General features: G+C 42.1%; 1 protein-coding gene across 4 annotated transcripts; it reads right to left on the bottom strand.

Moving 5' to 3' along the window:
- Positions 1 to 286: 286 nt before the first annotated feature.
- LOC122396512 (synaptic vesicle glycoprotein 2B-like) lies at positions 287 to 13,970 on the bottom strand. 4 transcript variants are annotated; one of them, XM_043395001.1, is made up of 12 exons: positions 13,669 to 13,970; positions 8,596 to 9,048; positions 7,839 to 7,895; positions 6,851 to 7,012; positions 5,502 to 5,664; positions 5,253 to 5,374; positions 4,514 to 4,752; positions 3,864 to 4,084; positions 3,538 to 3,755; positions 2,772 to 2,931; positions 1,221 to 1,348; positions 287 to 932 (listed from the first exon to the last, which is right to left on the bottom strand). In XM_043395001.1, the coding sequence occupies exons 2-12, from the start codon at positions 8,597 to 8,599 to the stop codon at positions 877 to 879; spliced, it is 1,530 nt and encodes a 509-aa protein (XP_043250936.1). In that variant the 5' UTR covers positions 8,600 to 9,048; positions 13,669 to 13,970; the 3' UTR covers positions 287 to 876. The 4 variants fall into 4 exon arrangements, with proteins under 4 accessions (XP_043250936.1, XP_043250937.1, XP_043250938.1 ...); XM_043395002.1 differs by having other exon boundaries at positions 8,596 to 8,961; XM_043395003.1 differs by lacking the exon at positions 13,669 to 13,970 and adding an exon at positions 13,341 to 13,467 and having other exon boundaries at positions 8,596 to 8,961.
- Between the last annotated feature and the right edge of the window lie 289 nt (positions 13,971 to 14,259).

Below are 14,259 nucleotides of genomic sequence, written 5' to 3'. Positions count from 1 at the left end.
TGCTCGAGGCTCGGAAACTAGGCTTAGAAAAATGGTCGCGACTGTAGTCGTTCGCGTGTGAAGTATACAAGACCTTCACTAGACAAAGAAAATTGCATGGACGCCTGGTGTGAAAAACAGTTCACCCCTTCGTCGGTAGAGGCGCGACAGTGAGTGTGCAGCGCCAAAGTTACGAACGCTGGCCACAGTTCTTCTTTTAGGTTGCGTTTTCATATGACGCACTTACTGTCTATTTCATCGTGCTGCTAGGTGGACGTTTCAACTGCTGCAACAGGTGCCTCGATTCTTTTCATCGTAAATTATGTTTATTCGAATATGTCAGGAATACAGGCTTTCACAAACGAACGAAGGAATTACAAACGGTAAATACCATCACTTAATATTAGGTACATACGATATAGTATCGTGTTAAACGACTAAATTGACACGTTTAGGCTCGATCGTAAACGAAGGTACATTTCGTAATTTGTAATATCGAGCTTCTTTAATACGATATAAAAGACGAATGGTGCCATTCGCGAACCACGTCCGCAAATAAATATTACATATTTACATGAATTTACATCAAGCTATCGGGATCGACAAATCGACTTTCGGCGAAAATCATTTTACACGCTCGTTAAGAGCCTTTGATGCGAAAGTGCGCGAAAACAGAAACATTTACAACTAAGTTCGACGTTGATTCGAAGGATTAAAAATTCCCTTCGATCGATATTACGACGTAATACCGGTGTTCGCGAGGGTGGTGGTCAAATATCTCCTTAATTCCGAAGGAATGGAAAACGATTCGTGTCAATGCGAATGATTCTTTGTTCTTCGATTTACTTTCGACATTCTCTTTGGCCATTTCTCGCCAGGAGACGGCTCTCTGTTTAGTTAATCGAGGGTCTCTTTCCCTGTCTTTGGCAACAGGAACGACATGATTCCACACACTGAAAAACAGAAAATATACGATGTAGAAATTGTTGTACTTGGTGCAACAATTACAAACGTAAGATCTTATCTGATGCGAATGCCCGCGTTTGTACGTCAATGATGCAAAGAGGTTAGGTGAACGGGGCAAATTTTATTCACGAATAACGAATAAAAATTTTAGATTTCTTTCGAAATAATTTGCACAAAATTGAGACGTTACTGGACAGATAGGGCAACATGTAATAGTATTTGTTTTCTTTTAACATTTCTCCTATTTATCGATTTATAATTAAAAGAATACTTACTGAATAAAAATGCTGCGAATAATACTATAGGAATTACGCAGGCCAAGTCGATTAGGTAGCCAAACACCAAATTACCAATGAGAGCGCCTAATCGACCCATTGTTAGAGACAACGCCGCAGCCATTACTCTGAAAAGTATATGGAATTATGGTTGAATAATCACTGTTTCAAAATAAAGGTTACGAATTCAAACAGTGGTTTCCAAATTTTTTCGCAGGTGTCCCACTTCTTCCTCCTTAAAAAAAATTTCTTACGATAAGTTTCAGCAATTCATACATTAATTAAATGTATTGCGAAAGCCCCCTCTTTTAGGGGGGTAACACCACCTTCATTTTGGAAAACACTGGTATAAATTTAAGTACTAGTAAAATGAGATTAACAACGAAATATTATAATAATAAATACAAGAAACAAAAATACGTATACAGGGTGTTCGTTAAAAAGTTATTAACGTTTAAAGTTCCGCCAGTACTGAATTTTTTTCTCGAAAATGCGCAGGATTTCGGGGGTATGTCTATTCACCAAAAATGATTGTAAATGACCCCCGCAACCGAAAATAATTTTTCCAAAACGATTTGAAATTTTTTTTTCCGTTGTGAAATTTCACACCTTCTCGAATTTTTTTCTCGAAAGTGGGTAGGATTTCGGGGGTATGTCTATTCACCAAAAATGATTGTAAATGACCCCCGCAACCGAAAATAATTTTTCCAAAACGATTTGAAATTTTTTTTCCCGTTGTGAAATTTCACACCTTCTCGAATTTTTTTCTCGAAAGTGGGTAGGATTTCGAAGGTATGTCTAATGATAAAAAATGATTGTAATTGACCCTTGCAACCGAAAATAATTTTTCCAGAACGATTTGAAATTTTTTAATTTAATTGTTAATAACTTTTTAACGAAGTCTCTATCAATAAATTCGTATTCTTGATTTTCGTCTTATTCTGGCCTCTAGAATCCCTCATTAAAATTTTTCCCATGGATCGCCGAACACCCTAGTTTTAAAAATTTTTGCTCGTCCAAGCGAAAATGTACGCTATCCGATTGAAATAATTATCGACTACAATAACGCATAACGTTCACGGTGAATTTTATTATTGACGTCTCTTTGTCATTTTCTCTTACGAAAGTCCTTGTATAATTTCTTTCAAACACATTGCGCAAATCAGATGGTAAATTACGTCCCTGGAGGAGTTATAAACATTAATAAAACCGCACGATCGAAGGAAACACAGTCGATGTAATGAAAATATTTATCGAACATGTAACGTCCAATGTCTACATGACGTAGTCTATAAACTGTCGGATGAAGTTGTTCGATCACGTGATCTGTTTCCAGCGGCGCGCCAGTGCGACAGGCAAACTATGAAATTACACGATAACAAAAAAAAAATAATAAAAAAAAAAATTTGCATTGTAGGAGAACGATATGCGAATCAACGCGTCGTTCAACATTATCGCGATAATTAACGGTATCGTTTAACAATCATAAATCTCCCTGGCGTTGCATTGTTTCCATATATCCACAATAAATAAATCACAAGTTCTGCTTACCTGAGATTCGTCGGGAACATGTCGACGATTACGCAATAGACTAACGAGATACCAAGAGACGTCAGGGCCTCGAACACGCAGGATAATATTAAGTTTTGTGTCGCATTGACCACGTAATAAAAGGCTATCGTTACAGCGCCGGATACCAGCAGAGACAAGACTGGAAAAAAAAAACAACGTTTCATGGTGATTCGGATTGTTTTAACAACCATTAACACATAATGTTAACGCTTCAATGTAGACCAAAGTGAGATACACGAAGATGCTTGGAATATTATTAGAAGGAATTATAAATGTAACCTCGACAAACGTAATAAGTTGAATGTATAATGAAATGGTAACTGATAGAGTAGATCACGTATACGTGACAGCGGCCGTCAAACTTAAAAAAGAAAACTGGAAGAAATTGCAAGTCGTATCGAGTTTGTTTTGGTCAGCTCCTCTAATTTAACGACGGTGTATGTCCACAAATATGCTACAATAAGCAAGAGAAAACAGTTTTGAAAGAAATTGCGACTTCCAGAATGTGTCTGGTCAGTAGCCAACAGAAGAGATCAATTATATCGGATTTAGTAATACGTGTTGCCTCCCATGCTCGCCACTAGAGGGGTCGCGCTCTCGCAAGCGCTCGACCGACCCCTCGGTTGCTATATGTATATACATTCCTTGAAAGCCTTACTGACGAGTCCACTAGCAGGCCTACGATTCTCACGAGTTCCACACCGTCAGCAAGGCAGCGCCACAGTGTAATGACAAATGTACTCACTCAAGAAGAATTTGGCGCCAAGTTTGTGCACGAAAATTGGCAAAATGATGGATCCAGGAATGCAGGCGAGTCCAATGTACACCGTGTGCAGATAGACGGAAGACGTGATCACTGTTTCGCATCCGTAAGGATCGGCGAGGGTCGCGTTGTCCGACAGAGCCGACACTATGCAGACCGACGTAGTCTCGCCGGGATTGTTGTGTTCGAACTGCTCGAATCTGCAATACGTGCATTATAAAAAAATTCTCTGATTTCTAAAAATCAGAGACTTCGAAGTAAACGAAGAATATAACCCATAGGATGACGCGAAAGGCAGAAGTGGTTACCTGGTGAATAATTCTGGGAACCAGACCATCAGAGTATAGTAACTGCTGGTCAAACCGAACTGTATGCCGCAAGCCAGCAGCGTGTTGTTCAGATGCGGTGATTTGCAGAGAGCTGCCGTCAGGTCACGCACCTCCTTTATCAATACCTTCAAATCTTTACGTTTGTGCAGCTTCAGAGACCTCATGCTCTTATCCTTGGTCTTCTCTTGCAAGGATTTCACCTGAGAATCAATTCCCACGAACACTTAGAGCATCGTTAATTTAGACAAAAGCGAAATTGTGTCTAGTAGCGATGGGACCAAAGGTTGTACAGTACTCTGTGAATAATTATGGATTCTTTTCTTTAATAATTCCAAGGAACAACTGATAATAAGAAGCTTCTCTCTCGGCTATCTGCTCAGTGTTGCAAAATGAGACTAACAGGAGTATTATTGCAAGGAAAGTCTATGATGAGAAGAGGTAACAGTTGACCATATTGTTAAAGTTAAAAGATGAACAGAATCTGCTTGGTTAAGTAATCAAAAAACTAAAGAAAAGTGCACTAATTGATGTTAGTGTAGCGGTAGTATCCAATCTTGGTCCAATTACTAGCTAGGGGATTTGTCAAGTAAAAAGCAAGTGTATGAAAAATTCGAATCGAATGGAATTACCGGATAGGAGTCTGGACTTTGTCCGGTGTTCTGAGCGTAGATCCATTTGAAGACTTCAAGGGCGGCGTCCGTTTCGCCGCACTCTAGAAGGAATTTTGGACTCTCTGGGAACGCGAACAACCAGAGGCCCAGCATCAACGAGGGTAGCGCGCACAGCGCCACGAAGAGATTCCATGACTTAAAGTAAAACGTGTCCGAGACGTACATGAAGTCTATCGGGATGATCAGCCAAGCGATCACTGATCGAACAAAAAAAATCATTGGTTGGTTGATTCGCAAGTTTGGAAGATACAGGGTGTTTGGTCAACCTTGGGACCTCAAGAATATTAATTTGTTGATCGTAATTTTTTAATAACTTTTTAACGAAACCTCAATCAAGAGATTGATATTCTTGATTTTCGTCTTATTTTTGCCTCTAAAATCTTCCATTAAAATTTGTTACCAGGGGTGGCTCCCGAATTTATTTATTTTATGGTCTTGTATTGGTACATCAAGCCCGGTGATTTAAATCTGAATCACTCTGTAGATAAAAGATTCATGCTACTGTACTGTGTCAGTGTAACTGGCGTTTCGGTGACTTCAATGCCGCGATAGAAGAGATTGTTGGGCACAAAGCGTTAACTAATGGAAGAAAAGAACTTGGACCGATCGAGTCAAGTTGCAAAGTGGAGGAATATTGTTTTTCAAACATTGCGTGCAATAAATATACAAATGAACTCTGAAACGAAGAGGTACTTACATGGTAATAATATAACTCCGACTGTCCAGAACATTTCCATCCAACAAAGGCATCGTTCGCGATACTTTGTCGGCTGGAATTCCCCTAAATATGGAAAACAAATTCCCATAGCTCCCGTAACGCTGTATATATGAAATAAAAATAGAGATAGAAATAAACGAAAAATAAAAACAAAATTATGATAAAACGAGTGGCAAAGAAGGCGACTGTTTTATAATAAAGACATCTCGTTGGGCTTGAGACACTTACGCGAACCCGTTGAAGAAACGGAAGACCAAGAAGACCCAAAAGTATTGGACGAAAGATGAGACGATGCCGACGATACCGTCCATCAATAAAGTAGCGATTAGAACGATTTTACGTCCCTTGATGTCAGCCAGGCAACCCCATATGTAGGAACCAATCACCATACCTGAAAATCCCCGCGAAAAATTGAAAAATATGGAATCTTTTATTCGGAATTACCGGAACAAAAGTCATTGCGTTGATCATGGACGTGAAATTGATTATTTATATTTGAAAAACTTAGCTTGTATTAGTTGTAATGGTATGTAAAATGGTTTACTAAAAAAAAAAAAGTAGTCATAGTTATAATAGTCAAACGGTGTATAATTAATACAAACAACTTTCGTGTTTTTATAAATGAATATTATTACAACCATGACCCTAATTACATATCTAATAATCATATATAGAATCAACTAGGTATTATTATAAGTATAGCTGAAACATTTAGAACTGTTTGCAGTGGTAATAGGAGTTGTAGTAGTATTAATAGTACCAACAGCAATAGTTTTAGAATCAAAAAGATTACTAGCAAGTAAGAATTATAGTAGCAATAACATCAAGATTAGTGATATTAATAGTTGCAATGTTTCGTGACCACTTCTGAATCTAGGAATAGTATCATCAAGATGAGTGTAAAGAAATGTGATTGTATCAAAAAATTTATAATCGGTCCAAATTTCCAGTAATATCTCGATGGTTTTAATTCCACGGCGATAAAAGTAATTTCGTTTGTCACTGATTTTCTGTGATTTTGTTTGCATGACTACTTTCTGACAGCGACGATTTCGAGATATCACTGTCGACCGATTTGTTTTCGCCGCGCTACGGTAACTGATAAAGGTTGAAATGGAAAGGTACACCGTGAGTCACGTTAATTCAAATAGTAGCAGAAAACGAGAGTGAGAATGTGCTTTTTCAAGGAGAGGCAGCTTAAATCGAAGGTCTTCGAGCCGCGTTTATGGGGGCCTGGCTAGTTTCGAACATGAATCACTCGATGATACCCAAGATCTCTTAAGCGATCGTATATTTCGCTGATTTGTCAGAATTCTTTCAAGCATAAATAATACTGTTGAAGTAACGTCCATGATCAACAGGGTAGCTTTGGTTCTAGTTTTCTTGGAACAAAGAGTCGAAAAGAAGATGGTTCCAAGTTAATATGCTTTGATCATTTGAGTGTATAGCTTGAGAAGTGTTACAAATTGACGTCGTTTGCCTCAACGCTGGACAAACTACTTAAAAAACACCTGTTATCAAGGTACAGAGATTCTCGACTAATTCGACAGCCCAAAAAACAATTCAAAGGAGCTTACCTAACATCGGGGACGCCGTGAGCCATCCTTTGGACGTGGAGTCCATTTCCAAGTCGCATTGCGCCGCGGGTAAAACGAACGAGAGTATCGTAACCCCTATCGCTGTGTCCATGTAAATCAAACCGCATACCGCCAGCAGCATGTAATGAAACTTTCCGAATCCTAAACGAAAATGGACTAAGCATTAACACCGCCAAACCGATTATCGCAAACGAAAAATTCATCCCTGCAACTGGCGAACCTTTCAAGTCCTACTGCTACAAGCAACGCCATTTTTATCGCTTCAGACATCCCTGGATCAAGGATCCAATGATCAGGTCTTTGTAATCTATCGTCGAACGAACAATCGCCCGAGTGACAAAAAGAAAAGGAAGATTCCAGAACGCGTGCAAGCGTTGCTCAAAACGCGGAAAAAGTTTCAACAACGTCGTCGATAAGGAGCCTCGTTTCGACTAGGCTGTAAATTAAACGTTGCTCTTGAACTTGCCACCAGTTTGCTCGGTGTTTAGCGTGATTCGTATTCCACGACGTTATCTTGATTTATCAAAATACTTGCACAACCCGAGCACGGTGTGCCAATTACCTGAGAAGATTCGAGAGGCTTTTTAACAATGATCTCGCGCTACTTCGCGAGAACAACGTCGAATATTGTTTAAAATCGAAATGGTTCACTCTGCTGATCACTTAATTATACGCGTGGTACAGCGCTTTCTATAACGCAAGTGAAAGATACACATCTTTCGCGCACCCCACTTAATCTGATGTCTGAATCAATTAATCCGACGCGTTGATGCGTCTTAATAAAATCGTACGATAATTTCGTGTGTCGGACAAGTGGAAGTCGAGAGGCGTTCGTTTGTTTTTCGATCGACTCAAGATCTACCGAACGTTCCATTCAGATAAAGCTTTCAACAAGTTCTGATAACTGAATGAGGCTGTATCTTGAATTAAATCGACACGCAATTAATACGAGTGAGCTTGTACTTGCCTGTTTCGGTGATTGCATGCTCGAAATCGGCACTTCCGTCTGCCAGGAAGTCGAGTCCTGTCGCGAAAAGAAAAATTGATTAAAGTATAGGTTCCCTTGACACGGTCCAAAATATGATAATATTGATCGTTTTTTGGGGTTTTTTGGGTTTGGAATCTGTATTATGGTTCAGAGCTTATGTAAGACCCGAAGAACTAATGGTTATAAGACCTATGTGAGAGTCGATGCAAGAACTTCAGTTTGGACCAATATAGTTTGAAGTTTGGGGGTTTTGTAATAGTTCCTGATGATAAAGGTTCTTTGTAACTGTTAGTAGAACCTACATTATAACAATGATATAGCAAATGCTCAGGAAGATCAACAGGTTGATGAGAACAAGTGCACCAAACAGAAGTAGCGATAGCAATAATAACATAATAACGGCGATTAGTACTACTAGGAATGCTACTATTGCGATAGCAGCTACAATAGTTGTAGTTATGTTAGAGATATGATCTATCAATTCTGATAATTTCTAGCTAACCCTAGAGTGTAAACTCATGTGATCCTCCATTGGTTCATTGTTTCTTAAATGTTTTAAATGAAAGGTGGAATCACCATTAAGTAAGACAATTCAGTTGAAGTTTAGAGTCCACTCAGGGGTTGAATGAATGAAATTTACTAAAAAAGACTGTTCTGATATGTGGTCACTTCAGTTTTTGGGACTCTATGTTCACGGTAGAGTCGGTGAGTGTATTCGATCGTTTCTCGAACCTACCCATGGTGGATGGTTACGTTGCGAAGATCGTCGGTCTCGCGATGAAGGGAGGTGGCTGGGTCAGGTGGTGTCGGAGAGAATCCGGGTGTCTGGAGGACCCCGGTCGCCAAAGCGCTGCACTGTCGGTTCCTCGTGCGCGTTCCACGGTTTTCTCCTCGTTTGCAACCGTTGCACGCCACGCTCATTGGTGAACACTCGGTGGTATTCGATCGCCGTCTTTATCGCCCGAGCGAATTCGACGATGACTTCCACCGAGAATCTCTGCGGGCGATGGTACCAGTGACGTCTAGGCCGGTTGCACCTCGACGATCCTCGATCGATGGGATCCTCTGGGTCGATCGACGGGCTCGGGGTTGACGGGTGTATCTGGAACGACGCGCGATCCTCCCGTACTCTTCTTTCTTTTTTCCTGTTCGTTTCGTCGTGTCAGAACGATCGGCGTCGAAAGAACAACTGACCAAAAATTAATCGCGCCTCAACATATCTAGTGCTTTTCGGTAGCTTGTCATTACCAGCCAGATAAGATATAACCCTTCCCCGTCTCTCTCTCGCGCTCCTACGTCTACCTGGGCTGTCGTTTCCCATCGTCCCTCCCCGCGAGGGGGCGACATTTTCTGAAAATGACACTCATGAAACGAAAAAAAAAAAGAAAAAGATGTAAAAAAAACCGCTCGAAACGCTTCTGTACACACCAGGAGTGCAATCGTATATACTCGACGATAAGACCGTTGAGACAAGCATCACGGGATTTCTAATTGCTTTGGATTACTTTGACTAAAATACGCGAAAGCTGTTTACCCGTACGTTTATTATGTACAAGGACTCCTTTTCGTGATATCAAACGGTTATCTGGCTGCTTAGTGGCCCGGGGGATCCATTATTTGCCGACCTACTAAGAAAGCAATAATTTCGACCGTTCTCGTCAAACATTGCCACCAGTAGGGTAAACACGTATCGCAATTCCTAGAGGCTTCGTAGAAGCACGCACACGACCGGCTCGTCACCTCCGCGGGACGTGATTTACGACCGCGGGAGCGTCTAGTTAGGCATTGTCTTTGCAGTACTCGCATTATCTAAACACGAATCCGGCAATAACTACGCAAATTGTTTGTTTGAGTTTCGGTTGATCGTCGAACGACGTGTTTTGTCAGAGCGGTATATCATGAACTAACTCCGTGTGCTCTTCGATGTTATTTAACCGAAATACGCGAACGATTCCGCGCGAAGGTCTCCACAGGGGTATTCTGGCCTAAAGATTCGAAAAGAATCGATTTCTTAAAGTACTACACCTTCGAAAACATATTCACAGCCGTTTGAAGAGTATAGTTTATAACTATAGTGATCGTGAAACTTAAAAAGAGTCTCATCGATGGATTGGCAAGGTTCTCCCGATGAAAACGAGTACAAACACGACCCACTTTGGTTCATTTTTAATTCCGACTTATTCTTTTGTTAAAAAAATTTCTAAATTTGAAAAATCGAATGTCGTCCAAACCTGGTCATGTTTGGGCTCGTTTTCATCGGGAGGACGTTACCAATGCATTGGTAATATTAATGTTGAGAAAAATTGAAGTTTTATTATTATTATTATTATCTGCATTCCTATCTTTTTTGTGCCTGAGACTTATTTATGATTCCATAGTATCGAGAGATCTATTTCGCAACACGTATCGCGGTACAATAAAAAAAAACCACGAACGCGGTATTGTTGCGCACGTGTCACCGTACATCGAATTCCAACGACCTTTCGAGGAGCAATATACCGTCCCGTGGCTCGTAATCGAACGTGACGTCGATGAAATTTTACGGAAACCGACTGAAGAAGCCTGCCTCGATGGCACAGAACCGTGCCTCCCGAAGTGCCATGACAATTGCCAGGGTCACCGTTAATCTATACTAGTCGAAACTAGTCTAGACTCGACATTGTGCTTCTCACTTGATTCATTCGTTAACGCAAACATATTTATCAACCTGGGCGTCAAACGATACGCATCAACGTAAACTTCGATGTTTTCCCCGACAAGATTGCTGGTAACGATAAATACTGATAGTTGGGAAGGTCCCGTCGTGGTGTCCTCCGTTCATTGTTAACATAACCCAAATAGAGCTCCCACCTGAGGTTCACGCGACCCTATGCAATTCGAAACTCACTTAACATGGATCTCAAGACGATCCTTAACCTAGCTCAATTCGATTCTAACTCAGCCTTCTAGCGATCTTAACGGAGCTACAATTTATCCTGGTTTAATACATATCTATACGTAATCTATAAATTGATCCAAACTTAAGAACTTCTCAGCTCCGGTATAACTTCTGATCAGAGCTTAACGCAATCTTAGTCCAACTTGGTCTTCGATAAAAAACTGAGTGCAATTTCTAATCGAGCCCTTGGCTGGAAGAGTTTCAATTTCGTCTGACTCATTATACTAATATACTACTTGATCCGTCGTGGATCCTCTCAAAGACATAATCCAGCGCTAACATAGACCCTAACTGCCTCAAAATCAGTCCCTTTTCTGTGTACAGGTAACGAATATCGTGAAAACAATTTATTTTCGAGTACCTTTTCTCTAATCTACGAGCTTGCAGAAAAAGTATAACATTTGTTTGAACTGGACTTAAGGGAGCTCCAACTTAGCCAGATCCAATATAGTTGTAATCGAAAAACTATCTCAGTATAAATACCGATAAGGCGATTTAATATAATGTCCTATCGTAATTCTCCATCAAGGTCTAACCCAAAGCTAAACGGTATGCCCAGCTCAGACTAATTGAAAGTTTATCTTCAATTCAATTACTCCAACTATTGACACAGTGTTCATTTTTTTCCATAACGCGTTTCTTTGGAACCTGTACGGTTTATTAGCCACGTTCTTAGAAACATTATGGCTCTGATGACTAACGAGAATCGCGCGCGATCGAATTAACGCGACAGTCTGGTAATTCCAGGGCAAAAGAAGATGATCTCTTTCTTTTATTTTCACGCGATATTCGAGCCATAAAAGAGGAATTATTCGTAGAATGGGATCCTCGCTAAATCTCGAGCAAAGATTTGTTAAAAGAAAACAATACGAGTCCGGGTGAATTAAATTTCGTTTCGTTCCGACTATTCGGTAATTCCGGAAAAAAAGATTCCGGACTTTCCGTCGAAAATGGCGGGTATCTCGACCCCTTCACGCGCAAACAATGTGGTAAGTTGGTATCACGAGACTTACGGTTTATTGCCAGCTAATCACCGCGATCACGTACCGAACACTGGAAGCAACGCCTGGAGCTTATTACAAGACGGAACCATAAATCGTAATCGATTAAATGCGCGACTTTATTGCGTCGAACGGAGTCGAAGTACTGGCGAGTCACGCGCGGAATCGTCTTCGTTCGCGCGCCCGGCGAAACAACGCCTGGGTGTCGTTTTCCGCGGACGCCTCCTCGTTCTTTCCTTCGATTACGTCACTACAGCCGGGATTAAGATCTGGTGAAATCCCCAAACGAGAGATTTATCTGCCCCGTCGTGGGATTACATGATCTCCGGTGTCGTAACCGCGAAAGATCGAACGCGCGATACACGATTGATTAGAACACGATCCGCCAAAAGGAAGGTCGCTTTCACAAAACTCGCCGGGCAAAATAACTTTGTAATCCCCCAATAAATTGGGGCATTTGCCTCATCCCACTTGATCCCGTTCTTCGAACACGTTTCGAACCCTCCACGGTGGGCCATTTACCAGAGAAAAACACATTTTTCGTCTCTTGCTGTTTCACCTCGTTGTGGAGGAAGCGCATTCGGTGTACCCAGTTTATTTATGACGAACGAAAAATTACGACAGAGAATTGGAACGAACGTCAATCGCATGATATCATAGCGAAACTAATAAACTTTTATACTTTAAGCTCTGAGCAACTACGAGCAAAAGGTGTCTCGAGCTTTCGAGTAACGATTTTCTTGCGTTGCATGTAATTTGGGATAGCAAAATACCAATTTCGATTTGTAAAATGAAGAACGCATGAATCACTGCTAAACCCTGCTTTGAAAGCAGACGTTCACCAAAGGATACGCTATGAGTTTGATGAGATTTGACAGCAGTTTTCCGCGTGTTCAACGAACCGCCAAACGTAAATAACGCGATTGATATCCGCGCGAAGGCGATCGAAAATCTGTCTCGGAAAATGGCCAAGAACCTTGCGTAATCAGGACGACAGTTTGGACGGCGATGCTTTATCAGAGTACAAGCAGGTGCATGTACTCCGTGTCGTTTTCGCGCGGAACCCAGAAGATTCGAAGAAATGACTACATTCTGGAAATGCCCACGAAATCCGACGGATCAACAGAGTTTATCAGAGTCTCTGAAAAGTCAAACGTTAGTCAAAAGTCCAGAGCCTTCCACGAAAAGAGGCCCAACGAAACGCTATCCAGAGTTCTGGATAAGGAATCGTTTGTACAAGTCTTCCTTTGAACGAAAACCCATAAACGAATGTTTCAGACCGAGTATATCGACTCTACAATGTTTATTCGTTAATTTGCCCAACTCTGTCGCTACCCAACGAGCTTGAAAAACGATAAATCGAACGGTAAATTCCAAATTCCGAATCGACCGGCTGAGACCCGTGATATTCCTCAAGTTCGCGCGCGCGTCGTTCGGTGATGTTGGCACGCGATCGACGTCGACGGTGGATTCGCGCCAAGTCCTCCGATCGTCGCAATATTTCCATCATCGATGCACGACGTAGAATGATCGTAATGGTACCTAACGCGGAGACCCGTGAAAACCGATGGAATCCTTGCGATCCTTCGACCGGGAGCCAGGACCCCGACGAACCCTTTGGGGAGTCGCGCGACATCGTCCGCGGTTGGGGGCTGACCGAACCGTTCCACCGACAAACTACGACTAACCCACGGGTACCATTTAAATGGCTGCACTCCAAGATCACTCTATTTCGGCGTGTTTCAATGTCAACGGCGCCAGAGAGGAAGAGAAAGAGAGAGACAGTGGGACACGCAGAATATAAAAAGAAAGGCGGCCGATTAAACGGACCAAATCGAAAAGAAATCCTCGGTACACAGGGTGATCTTACCGGTCCACGTCCGATCGAAGCGCGACGACTCCGCGAGAACGGTACTATCCCGGCCACGGAACTCCTCGATGGTAGCCTCGTGCCTTCCCGACTGATATCCCTCCCCGTCGATCCGATCATTCATAAAGTATCTCTGTTCGGGTCTATAGGCGTTCCGGGGACGCGTGACATCCACCCTGCGTGTCAAGCGACCCCTCTGCGGGAGCCAGCTACCAGAATCCCTCGCGTCTACCCGTGATAAGAGAATGATCGCGGTTACGCCACCGATCGGGTGAACGAAAGCGAGGCGTCCCACCGACACCTTAATTAGAATGCAAGCCGCGGCTAAAGGACTATTTAATCGCGTAGCCAACAAGCCAAACCGACACCGCGCGACGCGTTTGTATATTATGCGCGCGAACGACGCGGTTCCTCCGGATCTTCTAATTCGGTCGACAGTCTTGTCGCGCTTACGCGATCTACTGCACACACCGTCCCGATTCATGTCTGGGGTCCGCTTCGCTCGGTTCGGTTCGAATAATACCTGTAGCGTGTGTTCGCTTGCATTTGTGCAGGGTGGGGTAGGCTGTCAGGAGACCACGCTCGGACGTC

The sequence above is a fragment of the Colletes gigas genome, unplaced genomic scaffold, assembly GCF_013123115.1.
Source record: "Colletes gigas isolate AHSC1104 unplaced genomic scaffold, ASM1312311v1 Colletes_gigas_Sc00007, whole genome shotgun sequence".
NCBI lineage: Eukaryota > Metazoa > Arthropoda > Insecta > Hymenoptera > Colletidae > Colletes > Colletes gigas.
The sequence above is the reverse complement of the archived record's forward strand: the minus strand, read 5'-3'. Positions and strand labels throughout refer to the sequence as shown.